General features: G+C 38.3%; 1 protein-coding gene across 13 annotated transcripts in view; it reads left to right on the forward strand.

Annotated features, from left to right (window-relative positions):
* Nucleotides 1-18958, forward strand: part of FHIT (fragile histidine triad diadenosine triphosphatase) — a 1386045-nt gene that overhangs the window by 528301 nt on the left and 838786 nt on the right. For 4 of the 13 annotated variants that reach the window (XM_072785574.1, XM_072785573.1, XM_072785575.1 and 1 more), the window contains one exon: nucleotides 10638-10690. The exons of the other annotated variants lie outside the window; for them this stretch is intronic. In XM_072785574.1, coding sequence (XP_072641675.1) covers nucleotides 10663-10690 — 28 coding nt within the window. In that variant the 5' untranslated portion in view covers nucleotides 10638-10662. The remainder of the gene's footprint in view (nucleotides 1-10637; nucleotides 10691-18958) is intronic. 13 annotated transcript variants of the gene reach the window in all.

Raw genomic sequence — 18958 nt, forward strand, 5'->3', positions numbered from 1 at the left:
AGAGTCAGATGCCCAACTGACTGAGCCACCCCAGTGCCCCAAGGTGGGGAGCATTCCTATTACTCATGTCAGATTATAGTCATTGCCTCCCACCAATCCCAACACTCAGGCAACCACTGATTTGTTTATTGTCACTGGAGATTATTTTTCATTTTCTAGAATTTTTAATAAATTAAATCATATAGCATGTACTCTTTTATGTCTATTCTCCTTCATTGAGCATAATGGTTTGGAGAGTCATGTAGGTGATTGCAAGTATTAGTAGCTTACTCCCTTTTATCGCTCAGTACTTTTCCATCATATGGGCATTTTACATTTTGTTTTATTCTTTCATTCATTTGTTATGGTTTACTTATGGGTTGTTCACAGGTTTGTATTATTTTGAATAAAACTGCATGTGCACACATAATTATGAGGACATATTTTCATTTCTTTGGATAAATAAAAACCTTAGAGTGATGTATTTGAGTTGTATATTATGGATATGTGTAAAATTTTAAACAAACTGTTTTCTAAAGTTCCATTTCTTTTTTTTTTTTTTTTTTTTTTTTTTCTTTTTCTTTTTTTTAAAGATTTTATTTATTCATTCATGAGAGACACACAGAGAGAGGCAGAGACACAGACAGAGGGAGAAACAGACTCCTCTCAGGGAGCCTGATGTGGGACTCGATCCCAGGACCGGGATCACACCCTGAGCAAAAGGCAGACGCTCAACTGCTGAGCTATCCAGGTGCCCCATGTGCCATTTCTTTTTCATTCACACTATCAATGTATGAGATCTACATTCTTGCCAACATTTGGCAAGGTCTCTCCTTTAAATTTTAGTTGTTGTAATGGGTATGTACAGGTATCTCATTTTCTAAAAAATATTTTACTTATTTATTCATGACAGACACACAGAGAGAGGCAGAGATATGGGCAGAGGGAGAAAGCAGGCTCCTACAGGGATCCTGATGCAGAACTCCCATCCCTGGACCCCAAGATCACACCCTGAGGCAGATGCTCAACCACTGAGCCAACCAGGGATCCTTCATTGTGATTTTGATATGTGATTTTTGATGACTCATGATGTTGAACACCTCTTCATGTACTTATTTGCCATCAGTATAATTTTTTGTGTGTGCTGTGTTTTTAAGTCTTTGGCTTTTTTTCCCCTGTCTTATTGAGTTGTAGGAGTTCTTTATGTATTTTAGATACAAGTCCTTTGTCAGATACGTATGTTGCAGATATGTTCTTCTATTGCTGCACAATGGCTTTTAAAATGCAGAAGTTTAAAATTTTGGTTTATTATGCTTTTTGATCCTTTCTAAGAAATCTTATTCTACTTCAAGTTTGCAAGGGTTTTTCTCCCCATGATTTCTTCAAGAAACTTCGTTTCTGATATATTTTGAGGTAATATTTGTATATGATGTAAGAGTCAGTGTTCTTTCCTCTGGCCTTTCCCCCCATATGAATATCTAGTTGTTCTAGTACTGTTTATCAAAAAGACTATTTCATCATTGAATTGCCCTGTCGTCTTTGTCAAAAGCTGATTGACCATTTATGTGTGGGTCTATTTCTGGACTCTCCATCTGTTTTCCTTGTTTAATTTATTCTTTCACTAATAACACACGGTTTTGATTAGAGTTGCTTTATAGTCAGTCTTAAAACCAAGTAGTTTGAGTTCTCCAATTTTGTACTTCTGTATTAAAATTGCCTTGCTCTGTTTTCATTCATTTGCATTTCATATAAATTATAATCAGTTTGTCAGTTTCTACAAAAAGTCCTTTTGTGATTTTCATTGGAATTGCATTGAATCTTTAGACTGATTTTTGAGAGAAATGCCATTTTGACAATATTGAATCTTTCAATGGAATCTGGGAATATGCTGTATCTTCCATTTATTTAGTTTCCTAATTTATTTTTACAGTGTTTTTTAGTTTTTAGTACAAAGGTCTTGCATGTATTTTGTGTTTTGGGGTGACATGTAAATGAAATTGTACTTTTAGTTTTATTTTCCAATTATTCATTGATTGTGTTAGGAATAGTATTGATTTTTGTATGTTGCTTTCATATCCTTTGACCTGCAAAATTCATTTATTAGTTCGGTTATTTTTTTGCAGGTTTTTAAGGTTTTCTACATACATGATCAAGCCATCTGTAAATAAAAGACAGTTTGACTTTCTGATCTTTATTTAAGATTTTTCTTTTATGTTTTGTGTTATTAATCTAGTCTGACAATCTGTCTCTTTTTTATTTTCGTTTTAGGAAACCTATAATGCATCTATTTGCCACTTATACTGTCTCCTCTTCTATGTCATTGTCACCATGTAATTCAATCCCACACCAAGACATTCTTAAACATTCTTATTTATTCAGGATTTACCCACGTATTTACCCCAATCTGGTACTCTTCACTGCATTTTGCATTCTGTGCTTTCATCTGGGAATGTTTTCTTCTGCTTAAATAACTCCCTCTAGTTTCTCTTAGTATTTCCTTTCATGTAGATTTTATTATCTTCTTCCAGAGAGATGTTAATATTCTGGCAAGTGGATACAGTACGAGCAGGTCACATTGATCTAATCAAGAAATGAGATTTTTCAAAGTTGGGTCTGGCTTATTTCCCCTTCATTCTAACAACTCAAGCCTTCAGAGTTTCTCAGCTGAATGTCTGGGATGTTTACTGTGGCTCTTTGTCCTTAGCAAGTTCTAAATTCCAGCATTTGTCTTTCAATCATTACTGGACTGCCAAAATTGTTCCTTAGCTGTTCAGTCTCTTAGCAATTGATTTCTGCTTAGCTTTTCTGCCCCCTTCCTCCCCCCTCCTCCCCCATTCCACACATTTGTAGGTTAGGAATTTGCAAACTAGAGGGGAAATTGAATTGGGAAAATCTAGAGGAGAAATTGAATTGGGAATGTTGAGATCACTTCTCTTTGGTCCCTTTTCTCAGAAATCTTAGCTCCTCATGTCCTAGCTGCTGCTGCTTCTCTAGCCCTTAATTTCCAGTTTTACCTCTTCAACACAGAGAAGTTGCTGCAAACTATAGATTGCTACTTTCTACTGGTGATTATCCCCACAATGCAAATTAACAGTTACCCTTTGGGCAAAAAGCTGCTGTAACTATAGGGCTGACTTAAATGAGCTTTCATTTTCTGCTTAAATCCTGGTTGCCCTCGTGGTTCTGTGGTGTTTTCAAACAGTTGGTCTTATTTTTTATTCTATGCATCAGGATAACTATTTTCTTTTGCAGGGTTCGTCTAATACAAGTTACTCCTTCATAGCCAGAAGCATAGCTCTTCCAGCTATATTTTAAGAAAGGCATTTCCCACCACCATTTTTATTTTTTTTAAGATTTTATTTATTTATTCATGAGATACACAGAGAGAGGGAGAGAGAGGAGCAGAGACATAGGCAGAGGGAGAAGCAGGCTCCATGCCGGGAGCCCAATGTGGGACTTGATCCCGGGACTCCAGGATCACGCCCTGGGCTGAAGGCGGGTGCTAAACCACTGAGCCACCCAGGGATCCCCGCCCCACCACCATTTTTAAAGATGACATTTATTGAAAAAAAAAATAGGCCTTTTTTCTCCATTGGATTCTCCAAACTCTATATTTTGTTGCTAATTCTTCCCTTGTAGTATCATTGTTTGAATGTTTCTTTATTCTTCATATTTCTAGGTTTTTAGTTAGACTTAGGTGTTGTTAGGAAGTAACATATTGCAGGGGGCATTGTGTATCTCCCAATGCATCACACCATTAGCCGTAAAATTCAGTGGGTTCCCAAACTTTGCTTTACACTGGAATCATCTGATAAATCTTTAAAAAAGTGGGAAAACAAATTTTAAAAAACCCTACTGATGCTTGATTACTATCCCAGACATTATGATTTAATTGCTATGGATTGTGACCTGAGCATGGAGATTTTTAAGAGCTGTGCCTGCCTCTTTGCCTGATGCTAATGTGCAGCAAAGTTTGGGAACCACTGATGTAGTGTCTGGTCATCCCACTTTTAATTAGGTTACAGTTGACCCCTAGATTCAGGTGTTGTCAGTCTGATCCCTTCAATATCAAGTTCCCTGTCAAGCTTTAAACTTCTGTTTTAGGAGCCATAGATTATGGTTGCCTAGAACCATTATTTCATTAAGAGCTGCAGATGGTGCTTTTCTAATGCTGCCATTCCTCATGCTCTTACTAGATGTGATTCCTCCATATGGAACTTTCAGTTCCTATTTGGGTCTCTTGAAATGCAGTCCACACAGAAAGTTAGAGTAAATGCTTGATTCTTTCCCTTAGTTATATCTCTTCTGAATTATGATTTGTTACCCTAACAACTCCTAAAGGTGACCAATGATTTTTTAAAAAAATACCGTTATGGAACTCATGGATTTTTATATGCATGAGATCTGTTTCATTCTACCACATTCAAAATTGTTTTTGATGTTGAAATTGGTTCATCTTTGGCCAGTGGGAACTCCTTTCAAGTTGGCTCCAAGTCCTTCTGACATGACTTTGGTAGGCTTTGATAGCTTCCTATGACAAGCTTTTCTCATTCATTCTGTCCATTTCCTGTGTCAGATCTACAATCTGTCATTTCTTCAAGGATCCCTGGTTCCTTTCAGTGAAAAAAAAAAATTGCTTGAGTGCCTGAGACCAAAATAGAGGCACTAAGTACAGTCCTATCCTTAACCCTTAACCTTTTCTCCTTTCTTCTAGTTTTTTTTTGGCCAAGTATAATAATAACACTATTATTCCAGTTCTACCACATACTGCATGGTCTTCTTAGGGTGCTTCTCTATGTATGGTCTTATGTGTAAAATGGGGATGATAATTGAAATAATCCAGGCATAATCCTTGCCATTGGCTTTTTTTTTTTTTTTTTTTTTTTTTTGCCATTGTCTTTTGTCTTTTTGATGGAGAGCCAACAGGATTACTTGGTGGTGGTGGTGGTAGTAGTAGTAGTAATGATGTAGCTAAATGGTAGTAGTAAATGGTACAGTTCATTTTTTCAACGAATTATTACACACCTACTTTCTGTAAGCACTGGGCATAGGCAATAGTAGTAATGATGGTAGTAGGAGGAGTCATCTTACTGGTAGTAGTCTTTTTTTTTTTTTCCAGTAATTACATGTGAGGTACCATGCTGGGCAGTAAGGATGCAATGATAATTGAGACAGGGATAGTCTTTGTCTTCAAGGAGAAAGACAAAAAACAAGGAAACTGGCAAGCAAAAATTATTATTACTGATCCAAAATCATTCATTTAGGTATTTCTCCAGGTTATGAACCAAAATTGCGAGTAGTTTTATGCCACTATCACAATGACTGCTTCACCAGGGTGCTATCAAAATAGCCATATTGAAAGTCTTCTATTTACATGTCCCACTCATATTGCTGAGCCACTACCTTTTTTCCCTAAGCACCTTTCCCTTGATGAGTATTACTTTTAATAAAGAAGTCCTTTGCAATGACTCAGAGGATTGAAATGGGGCCTTCCTTCTGTTCTCCTTCCACTGGTACTGTCTGGATTCCCAGGAAATAGCTGATTCCCAAGGAAATCCACCCACCCTGGAAGTTGAAACGAGCTCTTCCCCCATGATTTGCATCAGAGGAGTGGAAAGGAGCCATCAAAGGGGGGCAGTTTCTATAGAATCTGGAGGCAGGAAGCCACTTGGCTCTCTCTCTTACTTCAGAGTGAAAATGAGGTCACAGGATGTCCCCTTCTGTGAATGACTGAATAAAAGACCAAGAGAAAACCTCCTCCTGGTCTATAGCTAAAAGTATTCTCATGCTGTGAAGGAGTCCCTTTTGGCTCTTTGTGCAGTAGCCAAAAGGCTGTCTCAGTAGGGTAGGAGTGTAGGAAGCCAGCAAGGTGAGAATAGTTCTCTCCCTCCCCTCATACTTAGGGCAATGCTTACTTTCTCCATATGGAGAGAGCCCTTACTTGGATTAGAAAAGGAAGAACATTGATTTTTCAACTTCTGGTCATTCCTGGTCCTTTACTTCTTTTCTGACTGAATTGAAATTGTCCATACTTCTGTCTCCTCTTTGTAAATAGACCAATTTGTAGGACTTAATTTAACTCCCCACTATGGCCAATGAGGTGTTTGAGCTGGTCTTTACCACATCTGGTCTTTACCTTCAAAGGTCTTGCTGTTGAGAGAACTGTGGACAGAGGTGAAATTCATTCATTCCACAAATCTTAGCTGATCCTGTACAGGGTTCTAGGACAAAAGCCAAAAGTATTTGCAATCTGTCCCCTAAAAGTTTACCAACCCACCTCTCCTGGACATTTACCCTGAGACTGCCTTTCCATGATATAACGGTTTGGTAAGTGTGGGTTTCATGTTACAAGACCTTGAATTCAAATCCTGCCTGGGCCAATCACTGTGCAATCTTAGGTATGTTGGGTTACTCTGTGCTTTAAGTCTTTTATCTGTTGTAAGAAAAGGCCAAGTGTCAGTCAGATAACATATTTATGGTGTGTCTGTGATGTGCCAAAAAGTTCTTTTTTAGGCAAAAGGGATGAAGTCAGCTAACCAACATACACAATAATAAGTGAGATGGTTTCAAATCCTGATAAAACCATAAAGAAGATAGATAGAGCAAGGTAGCAGTGGAGGGAATGAGTAGTTGTAGAGGTGGTTGTGTATAAAAGGAGGGGATGGTCAATATTAAATGCTGCTAAGTGGTTAAATGAAGGGAGACCTGAAATTGGCCACTGGCTTTGGCAAGATATGGTTTGTTTGATGACCTTGACTAGGGACATGCTATGAGTAGCCTTTGACCTTTATATGTTCATAATGAAGGAAAAATACGTGGTGATTCTGGCTCTTTAAAGAATCTAGAATGATGCTTTAAAGGAAAGGAATGCTATAGTTAGGCTGATTTAAAAAGATTTGTAAGGAATTTTATATTTCTGACTCTCATACATCACATTATAGATAGTAGGGGAAAATTAATGGCTATCTGCTAACTACTCTCTCAGTTTGTATTACTAAGATCTGCTGCAATATCCCAAAATTGTCCTGCCATTCGGGTGCTCATTAAAAACATTCTCTAAAATTAAAATCTTTTACATTTGATTTTGTGGGCACAAAAGTGACCAAGTTAGAATGAGTCCCAGTGACTTTTAAGCATAACATCAAAAGCCAATGTTTACAGGCCCCACTTAGGGCTAATTATGTTGGACCGCTCTAGGTTTCTGGCACAGAGATGTGTTCTCCTGAAATTCTTTTCCCCTTTTTTCTTTATCACAGAGATGTTTCATCTTGTTGCTCATCTGCAGCCATTAGAGGAAACTCTGACCACACAGCGTGGCCTCACTATGGAGAAAAAGCTGGTGCCGTTTCCCTGGGTTAGGAAGGAAAAAAAGCAGCCAACTCCTATTGATTCCCATTTCTCAGACAGAGTGATGCCTTTAACACTCTGTAATGAAAGTTTTTATATGTGAGAGGGATTACCAACATCGGGTTGATATTGTCCTTTGATGTGCCCCAGAAATATTACAGTAGAAGTTATTAAAGAATAAATTGTAGACACCGGCTGCTTTGCCCAAGCTGCTTGTCGCCTTGGCCCCGGCCAATTTAGGTGGCAGGGAATTTTCTTTCTTCTTCTTCTCAAGTTTGTTAGCTTTTGGAAACATTGTTCTCTGTGTGTTTTGTTTTGTGTTTTTTGTTTTGTTTTTAGAGAGGGGTGTGAGAGTAGATTGACAACCTCTTTCAGTTCAGAGCAGAAAATGAGTGGGACCTTAAAAAAATTAGCAACAGTATCTACACATTTGTGCAGAAGGTATACATCTCCCCACAGCCCCCAAAGTCAGCTTTTGCCCATTTTACAGATGGGGAAAGCAAAGCTCAGAGAAGTTAGGACTCAGCCAATGTCATAGCGCTAATTGGATGCCCACTGGAGGGATGCCTACTGAAGGATGCAAGATCTGCTCACGCTACCCTAAGTCTGGTGTTTCTACTTAGAGGCACAGCATTCTCTGTCCACCCAGAGGGAAGGTTAAAATTGTTTAAAGCCTGGAAAGTGATGAAATATGAGGAAGTCATGTGCTCTGAGACCAGGCGTTTCCCAGCTTCCCACTGAACTGGAAATTGCTGGGGCACCACTCTGGGTCTGAAACCTTTCCCTGGCAGCTGGGCTCAGTGTCCACAGAGGCAAGCTGTGGTTTGTGGTGAAATCACACAGATGGAGACTGCGCAGCGCTTGGATGTGGGTTAATGCTTTCCGCTGGCTTGCTCAAATTACGCTGCCTCACTGTGTTCCTGGGGAAGCTGAAGGTTTGTCAGGGGTCAGCTAACATTTCTGAATAGCTTTCCAGAATGTGAGGAACGTATATTTCCCTTCCCCAAGTGAGGGCAGACATAGGTACTGTAAAATAGCTCAAAAGATTTTTCTGACTTTGAATTGCTTTGTTTGGCAACTTTGATTAATCTGAAGGACATCACATAATGCCATCTTTCTTATAATTCCATTTTGACCCTTGATTTTATCCTTTCCCAGATAAAGAGTGTCACAAGTATGTAAATTTTACTTTTTTATACTTAAATAGAATGACTATTAATTGCATTTCTGATGGTAACTCATGTTTGTTGTTGTGCCTATTGTGGGGCCAGGGATTATGCGGGCAGCTTTATGTGTATTATTAGATGTAATCCTTGTAATAGTCCTGTGACTATTTTATTTTTCTGATACAGATAGAAAAACTGAGACTCAGAGAGGCTAAGTAGTTTCCCTAAGATTATGCAGCTAGTCAATGATGTGATCAGTATGGGGCACATGATTCAGACCTCATATGTACTACCCTGTTTCTAACCATCATACATACTACCACTATACGTACCATACGTTCCTAACCATGTTCCTAACCACCATGCATACTAACCCTGCCTTCTTGGTGCAGGTTAATAAACTATGAGGATATTTTGAGTGCATTTTCTTCCTATGAGCTAAAGGCCATTTTATTTTCATTTTTTTAATGAGAGAGCTTAACTTTCGTTTTAGGCTTGTCTTAAACTACACTTGCCATTTTCCAGAGGAGGAAACGAAAGCTCGGAAAACTAAAATGTCAGCAGCATGGCGAGGTCTTCTTGCCCACTTCCTCTTTCTTGTATTATTTTCTGCTTGCAGGGCATCCACTTCTCAGAGAGTTCCAGGTCAAATTTTAAGGTTCTGTTATTGATAACTTGCTTAGTGTTCCAAGGTTATAGAAGCTACGGTTCTTTGCTTTCTCAGAGTCTAGAAGGAACTTATGTTACCTGAAAAGATGGTGAGGGAACCAGTGGACTCCTAAAAGAAAAAAACTTTGCTTTTTACCTTTTTCCTAGATGACACTGAATCTTAGAAACAAGGTTCATTTATCTTGAGGTTTGTTTATGATTCGAGAATAAGATAAAGATATTAACAGGTATCTTTACAAGTATTCATATTAGCTTACTGTAGATATGCTATAAATTTTATAAAGTAATATAAATATAAATATAAATTATCCCTGGGGGTCCTTCTGAGCAATCTGAGGGATTTTGGGTGTATTTTTATTATATTAATATAGTATATATGTAATTTATATGTGTAATGTAATATAATGTAATTTTATTTTATTAATTTCCAGATCTGGCCTAAATTTCATGCCTTTATCACTTCTTTTTGACCCTGAGGAAACCATGTTTTAGTTCCACATTTGGAGAAGAGGTGCCTTCTGACGACATCTCTTCTATATTCAGGTTAATCAAGACATCTGTGCATACCAAAACAAAAGACTTTTGAGGCTTCTAGTAATGGGTCCAATGCAACTTTAACTTTGGAGCTAAGACAGTTGTTCTGTTCTGTTTGTCTGAGGAGATGTACAGGTGCAAAAAAATGTGTGCTGAAGGTAGCTCCTGTGGAAAAATGGTCTTTCCATCTTCTGTAGTGTTTGAGAGGTCAGAACTCCTGGTAGAAATCAGAGAAATCATCCTCATGCATCATTTTCTATGGCTACTAACCAGTCTTAGAGGAACCAACAGTTTGAGAATTAGGTAGTCTCTGAAGATGCTTCTGGCTGTCAGCATGATTTTCCCTCATTTTGGGAAGTTAACAGTTCTTTGATGATAAGAAGCAGCTCTGCTTTCCTCAATTCTCTCCAACCATGAACAACACTGGTTGAATCTAGAGGCTTTGACACAATAATTTCAATTTTAGAAGTTCTACTTGTGGTATTTTGTCTACACATCTCTAAATCCTGCTAGAAGATGCTGGTGATCTGCCCAGGGCTGTGGAGCTGTGTAGTACAAACGATTCCAGCAATAGCTAATAGTTTTCCATGCTTCCTTGTAGAGAAGACTGGGTATTTGCAGGACACAATGTGATTTATTGTTTGCTATGCAAATGAGGAGACTCAGGTTCTAAAATAGTTTTAAGAGTATTTGGAAAGGAAGGCTCCCTCTCTGTGTAAGTCATTATCTGGGGGCTGCTGTGTGACACACGCATGTGGTGGCATCTGGCTATGGTGGGTGGGCTGAGGCCCCGTGAAACTTCAGAGGCTATTTGATGGATTTCTCTGAGACTCTGAATTAGTGCCTCAGGAGAAGAAAGCAGGGCATTATTCATAAGTTGTTCCCCCATACTAATTTCTACACTTGTCTAAGAGTTAATTAATTTTTTTTTTCTTTATCCAGGGAACCGAATCTCTAGGTTAGGTTTATGACAAATTGGTCAATGGACAGATCAGGTGAGCATAAGCATTTTGCCATCTTCTCTTCTCTTCTTTTCCTTTTTAACTTTCTGTGTTTCTGCTTGGATCCTCTTGGTATAAATCAGAATAATAGTGAAACAGTATAGGGGTGTTGGAAAGGCAAGGCCTCTATTTTTTGGGCTCCCTGGAAAATTTTCCTTTATTTGATTTTGGTAGCTTTAGTTATATCTTCTGATACAGTTTCATACAAATGTAATCTGGCTTCCTCAGCCTTGTACAATCCAAATCAAAATGATATTATACCTCTTCACAGCTATAAATCCTTCCTCAAATTAAGGCTCTGAAATGTAATCTGCTAGAGGTCTACAGAGGAGGAGGGGAGCTCCAGCACCCCACCATGAGTAGCATTAAGCATCTAATGACAACTTGACAGAGACTTTTATCTTTTGTCCCTGTGAAATAAAATCTTCAAAGTTACCTGCCTTTTCTTTGAACCTTAGCATAGATTGTACTTGGCAGGTGTCTCAAAGCTGATACTAAGAGGGTAAAGATTGAGAGTTGCTTTTTTACCCACTTCTTTCTGTAATGACCCCACCCTACCCTTGCTTTTTTTTAAATGACCTGGGAAGAAGAGAGGATATCTGGGACATGGCCGTTTTCCAATAAGATTAAAGACACAGAGTCACAGAATCCCAACAGGGACTCAAGCAGGAGATTGATAAATTAACTGAACTTACTAATTAACCAATGTATTAATTACTCTGTGGAAAGCAGAGTGAGATCAAGATAGAATGAGGAGTGGGCAAGTTTTAGGTGACAGGGAGGATCAGAAAGCCAGAGATCTAGATGAGGTGAAAGCCAACTCATGTTGTTGGGTGAGTAGGCAGGGGGCCTGGCCAAGTCTGTAGTCAGGGCTGGTGTGGGGCTCAGTAAGAAGGTGAACTTTAATACATAAGACAGATATTGAGCCAAAATCTTAGAAATTCACAACAATTCTCAAAAAGACTTCTTGTGATGGTTTGATGGTAACTTTTTATCATCCTTCCAGAAATTTTCTAGGACTTCTAGACCCATTCATCTGAAGGCAAGGCTCTGATGGCTTTTCAAAGAGACCTGATTCTCTCAGACCTAAATAAAGAGGCAAGCTTTCATCTTCTGATCATGCGGTATTGCCAGGCATTTAGGGCTCTCTATGGGATAGGTGTAGGCTGATTTTTCATAACATTTATTTTCTTTTCAACAGTATTCTCTCAGAGTCAACTTCCTTACATGTGCTTTCATTCATATAACCGATGGACCACACTTTGTTCTATAGTGTCAGCTACAGATGCAAGAATATGCCCCTTGGGTTTCCTGAGATAACTTTGAAGATGAGGCCAGATCTCCTGTCTAGAATACTCTTTGGAGCATTTTATCAATACACAGAATCCTTTAACATAGGTGTCAGGGTCCCAGTTTGAACCACTCTCTGGGAGGATACTTTCAGGAGGATACCATAAGACAAACCATCCTCTCACCATGTCCATCCATAGGGCAGCCAGTATGACAGAGGAACAGGAGAAGATTGCTCATACCATCATTAATTTAAAAAATATGTTTGGAGAGCAGCTATGAAGGATCAGACAAGCCAGGCATTGTTTTTAGGATTTAGGACTACTTGGAGAATAGAATAGATAGCATTCCTGCCATCTTATCATCTTTTTTTTGTTTTCATTTTTGTTTTAAGATGGATTTATTTATTTTAGAGAGAGCAGTGGGAGGAGGAGCAGAGGGACAAGGAGAGAGAGAATCCCAAGCAGACTCCTTGCTGAGCATGGATCCCAACGTTGGGCTCGATCATATGACCCTGAGATCATGACCTGAGCTGAAATCAAGAGTCAGTTGCTTAACTGACTGAGCCATCCAGGCACCCCACATATGGTCATCCTTAAGTAGCTACTGTGTGTTAAAGATTTCAAGTAGCCTGAAGTAACTTGGGGTTTCTCATCAGAAGGATGCAGTATGCATAGACACAATATAGCAGCCAGCTAAAGCAACAGAAAGGACAAAGGAAAAATAGGAAAGGCATTACTCTGGAATCTGACAAATGAAGGCTATTCAGTTTTAAGAGACAAGAACTTATCAGAGAAAGATAGATTTGGCTAATCGTTAGCAATTTTTTTCCCCCTTGAGTTTATTTCAATTCTGCTTTAATATTGGGCATGGCTTTGGTCATGTTAAGTGAGGCTCTACTTTGATAATAAATCAACTTCTAAGTCTCTGAGGCTTAGAAGAGAAGATTATTAGAGCTCCATTTCTGAAATGACAGTGTGAGGAACTCCACAGATCTATTCCCCAGCAAAACAACCATAACTGGTACAAATGATAAAAAGAAGCCCACCCATTTAAAGTCTTTGGAATTGTCCTAACTGTATGTAGCAAATGAAGATGTACTTAAGAAAATTCACTAAATCTTGACAAGAGCAGCAAGGGTATATGGCATTTGAGCTACAGTCTGCTGCTCCTTCTCACTCTTACCCCATTTCACCCAATGCAGTGAGATGGAAGCTCTACTTTGGGCAGATGGGGCCAAGAAGATGGAGCTTACTTTCCCTTCAGCTCTCAGTCAAAGGATGTGGTGTCTCAGTAAGAGGGGCAGACCACCAGTATTCTCATCCTATCTAGCTCTGAGTTACAGAATCTAAATTCCTAGTTAATATAGCTAAAAGATTAGACACCACCTTCCTCCACCCAGGCCACGCACATGAGATGGAGACTCTACCCCAGATGTAGCAGCTGAGAGTACTGAGATACAAAGCACCCTTGCTTAGCTTGCTGGTAGGAGAGAGGCTCCACCCTAGGAGAGGTGAGTCAAGAATACCAAAGATTACCACCCATACCGAGTACACTGCTCACAAAGCAAGGGTGTCACTTCAATCCCCAGCTTCAGAGTGGTGGCTCAGAGATTTCCTAGGCAGAGAGGTAGGCTAAAAGAAAAGAGAGCTCTAAAACTCTACCCAAAGGAACTCACTTGATTTGAAACAGAGAATGGGGAATTTTAAGTCTAAAGGTGCTCTCCTAAACAATAGAGATTGTGATGGTAAGCAATTAAAGAGGTTGGTAGCTCTATGAGAGCACCAATCTAACCATAGCGTACTTAGTTTACCAGACATTATTAGGGAAGATCTGTCCTCCTGAAATCAGAAATAAAACAAAATAAAACTGGTCTCGAAAGTACCCCCACAAAAGAGTGTGAATTTAATTGGGTCAAACTGTGGAGCAATTATGCCCCCCCGCCCCCCCCGGGGTATTATCAAAACCAATAGAACAGTCAACTGGAAGTTAGTGAAACCTAACAGTGGGATGTGATATTAAATGATGTAGACAGCTTAATGGATCAGGGCAAAAGAGAAATGGATCAGGGAAAAAGTGAAAGAGAACTTTGAATACATTGCCTTCTCTAGTGTACGTAGAATGTTCCCCAGATACACCAGAAAACAAGCCTCAAAAAATATAAAAGGATTTAAATCATATAAACTATGTTCTTTGGCCACAATAATGTAGAATTACAAAACAATAAGAAAATTCTGAAATTCACAAATATATGGACATTAAAAGACTCCTAACAAAACAATAGGCCAGAGAAGAAATCACAAGTTAAAAAAAAAAAAAACAAAAAAAACAAAAAAAACTGTTGATGAGTGAAAATGAAGACACACATACCAAAGTATATGCAATGCTTCTAAATGCTTAGGGGGAACATATATAGCTCTAAACATTGTATTAAAAAGAAAGATCTCAAATCAGTAACCTGTTCTTTCACCTTAAGAAATGTAGAAAGAAAGCAAAATGAACCCAAAGCAAACAAAAGGACAGAAATAAAGATTAGAATGGAAATTAACATACGGAGAAGTTGTTTCTTTGAAAAGATCAGCAAAAATGACAAGCCTTTTGCTCAACTGACCAAGCAGAAAAGAGGGAAGTCTCAAATTACCAAAATCAGGCATGAAAGAAGGGACATTACTATTGACCTTATAAAAAGAAACAAGGATTATAAGGTAATAGAATGAATAAATGTATGCCAACAAGTTAGATGAAATGAAGAAATTGCTAGAAAGATAAATGCTGCTCAACTGACTCAAGAAGAAATATAAAATATGAATAAACCCATAACAAGTAAAAAGATTGAATTAGAAATTTTAAAATGACCCACCAAGAAAAGCCCAGGCACAAATAGCTTTACTGATGATTCTACCAAACATTTAAAAAAGAGTAAATACCAATTCTTCATAAACTTTTCCCCAAATGAGGAGAAAACACTTCCTCTGTATTCTATGAGGCCAACAGTATCCTGATACAAAACCAGATGAAGACATGACAAGAAAACTACAGACCAATCTTTGAGGAATATAGACACAAAAATCCTCCACAAAATACTAGTAAATCAGATCCAGCAACATCTATATGAATTATACATCATAACCAACTGGTGTTTAATGCAGGAAAGCAAGTTTAGTTAAACATCCAAAAATCAACTAATGTAATATACCATATCAATAGAATAAAATAAACACTATCATATGAATAGATGGAGAAAAGAAAAAAAATTCAATACTCCTTTATGATAAAAACACTCCATGAACTAGGATAGTAGGGAACGTTCTTTCCCTATTAAGACCATATGCTTGGGATCCCTGGGTGGCGCAGCGGTTTGGCGCCTGCCTTTGGCCCAGGGCGCGATCCTGGAGACCCGGGATCGAGTCCCACGTCGGGCTCCCGGTGCATGGAGCCTGCTTCTCCCTCTGCCTGTGTCTCTGCCTCTCTCTCTCTCTCTCTCTCTGTGTGACTATCATAAATAAAAAAAAAAAAAAAAAAAAAAAAAAAAGGCCATATGCTTAAATCCCATAGTTAACATCACAGTTAATGGTAAAAGACTGAATGCATTTCCCTAAGATCAGGAAGGAGACAAAGATATTTGCTCTCACCACTTCATTCAATATTATACTGGAGGTTATAGCCAGGGCAGTTAGGCAAGAAAAAGAAATAAAAGGCATCAAGAAAAGCTCTTATTTGTAAGTGACATGATCTTGTATGTATCAATCCTAAGTATCCACTAAAAATTATTAGAAATAATAAGTTTAGCAAGTTTGTAGGATGCAATATCAATATACAAAAGACAATTGTATTTTTGTACTCTGGCAATGAGCAATCAGGAAAAAATTTAAGAAAACAATTTTATTTACTGTGACATCAAAAAGAATAAAATAAAATAATTAGGGATAAATTTAATAAAATAAGTGTAAAACTTAACTTTAAATCTACGTAACATTTTTGAAGAATTAAGTAAAATCTAAGAAAATGGAAAGATGTTTTGCATTCATGTGTTGGAAACAATATTGTTGAGATGGCAATACTTTCAGAAATGACCTACAGAATAAATGTAGTACCTATCAAAATCCCAGCTGGCTTCTTTGCAGAATTGACTAAAATAATAATGGAGGACCTTCTGATTTCAAAACTCACAAATCTATAATAATCAATACAAAAAAAAAAAAAAAAAAAAAAAAAAATAATCAATACAGTGTGATTTTTTTTAAAGATTTATTTATTAGAGACAGAAAGAGAGAGAGAGAGAGAAAGAGAGAGGGGCAGAGACACAGGCAGAGGGAGAAGCAGGCTCCATGCAGGGAGCCCGACGTGGGACTTGATCCCGGGTCTCCAGGATCAGGCCCTGGGCCAAAGGCAGCGCTAAACCGCTGAGCCACCTGGGCTGCCCCAGTGTGATTTTTTAAAAAAAAGGTTTTATTTATTTATTCATGAAAGAGACAGAAAGAGAGGCAGAGACGCAGGCAAAGGGAGGAGAAGCAGGTTCCGTGCAAGGAGCCTGATGTGAGACTTGATCTGGGGAATCTGGGATCAGGCCCTGAGCCAAAGGCAGACACTCAACCGCTGAGCCACCCAGGTGCCCCAAACACAGTGTGCTTATTGGCATAGGATAGATATATAGTTAAATGGAATGGAATTGAGATTCCAGAAGTAAACCCTCACATTTACTGTGTATGATTATCAACTAGTCTCCCAAAACAGTTCAATAGAGAAAGAATAGTTTTCTCCATAAATTATATGGACAACTTGATATCCATGTACCAAAGGAAGAAATTGAAGCCCTACCTCATGCCATATTCAAAAATTACCTCAAAACTGAACAAAGACCCAAATGTAAAAGCTAAAACTGTAGAACTCTTAGAAGAAAACATAAGTATGAATCTTCTTGACTTTGGATAGGCAGTGGTTTTTTAAGATATGTTAGAAGCCCAAACAACAAAGGAAAAATAGGTGAATATCATTGAAATTAAAAATTTTGTGCTTCAGAAGATTCTATCAAGAGAGTGAGAAGACTATCCACAGAATAAGAGAGAATATTTATAAATCATATTATCTGATAAGGGAGTTTTATCTAGTATGTAATCTATATAATGTGTAGAAAGTATATATATATAATTTAGAGAAAACACAATTAAAAATAGCCAAAGGACTTGAATAGATATTTGTCCAAAAAGGATATATAAATAATCAATAAGCTCATGGAAAGCTACTTAAAATCATTAGCTATCAAGGAAATGCAAATCAAAGCCATAGAAATAGTTTGTGTTAGAAATCACAGTTAATGTGAGGGCTTATTTCATGCCACATTATACCCACTGGAATGGTTATTTTTGTTTTTTATTTTTTAAACAATATATTTTTAAAGATTTTATTTATTTGAGAGAGAGAGAGAGAGAGAAAGTGAGCACACAAGCAGGGGGAGGAGCAGAGGGAGAGAGAATCTGAAGCAGACTCTGCGCTGAGGGCAGAGTCTGACATGGGATTGATCCCACAAGCCTGGGATCATGACCTGAGCAGAAACCAAGAGTCCGATGCCTAACTAACTGAGCCACCCAGGCTCTCCTCCGCTGGAGTGGTACAGGAGGAAGTGGAGAAATTGGAACCTTTATATATTGCTGGTAGTTTTCATCAATTGATGGAGATGTAATAAACTATGGTATAGTCTTTCAGTGGGATATTATTTGGCAAGAAAAAGAAATGTAACACTGATGTATACTACAACATGGATGAACCTTGAAAACCTATTAAGAGAGAGAATCTAGTCAAAAAGGACAACAGACAGCTGCAGTAATGTATACCACGTATATCATGGCATAATTACTTATTCTTAAATGCATACCATGACATACTTAAATTCTTATTCTTAACATTGCTCTGTAACTTCCTTAATATTCTATACTCCCAGTTTTTGTTAATCTTCTGTACTCCCAGTTTTTGTTCTGCCTTTTTTCCCTAGTTTATTATTTTTCTCCATGATAAGCTATTTTCCTACTCTTCTGAAATATTTAACTTTCTGAATCATTGTCACATCCCCTATTACCCCCCCATTCAAGTTCCTGTATTTTGCTGGGTCTCTTTGCCAGCTTCCTAACTTGGCCCTCTGGCCTTCTGTCCAATTCCATTCAAATATATAGCAGCTGTAGGAATTTTTCTAAACTTCATATCCAACTTTGTCAGGCCTCTGCCTAAGCTCTCCAAATACACATCTATAACTTGTCAACATAACATGACTTACTTGGAAAGTAAGCCACCCTGTCCTGCTCATTTCTCACCACTCTTTGCTTCTTGCTTTACGTTCTGGCAGCATTGAACTGCGTGAAGTTCTCTGCATACCCAAGCTCTTGACTCCACTGAAGCTTAGCCTAGGCAGCTCTTCAGACCATACTGTGGCTGAGTGAGTTTCTCTGTGCATTACTTGAGCTGCACTAACCATGTTTTGTCCTATTTTTTATCTGTTGTAGGATTTGAAAAGAAAAACAGCAACAAAAGCTGTGTCTCATTCATTATTCTTCAGCACACTGCCTCCTCATATGTAGGAGATACTGAAGGAAGAGGGGAGAGGAGGAGGCAGAGAGGAGATACTGACCTTGAGAGAAACCTTCCATTCCCCCCACCTGCTTTTGGGCAATATAGAGACCCAATCAGGGAAACCTGGGTGGCTCATTGGTTAAGCATCTGCCTTCAGCCCAGGGCGTGATCCTGGAGACCCAGGATCAGGTCTCACGTAGGGTTCCCTGATGGAGCCTGTTTCTCCCTCTGCCTGTGTCTCTGTCTCTCTCAGTGCATCTCTCAAATAAATAAAATCTAAAAAGAAAAAAAAAGACCCAATCAAGTGGGGCAGATATTTAGCTAGACAATGTTCTTCTGAAGACACTCCAGAATGAAGAGTTTCTTACTCTTTTTAGAATTTTCCCACCATGGAAAATTCATGAATTCACA

This window comes from Canis lupus, chromosome 19 (genome assembly GCF_048164855.1).
Source record: "Canis lupus baileyi chromosome 19, mCanLup2.hap1, whole genome shotgun sequence".
Lineage (NCBI taxonomy): Eukaryota > Metazoa > Chordata > Mammalia > Carnivora > Canidae > Canis > Canis lupus.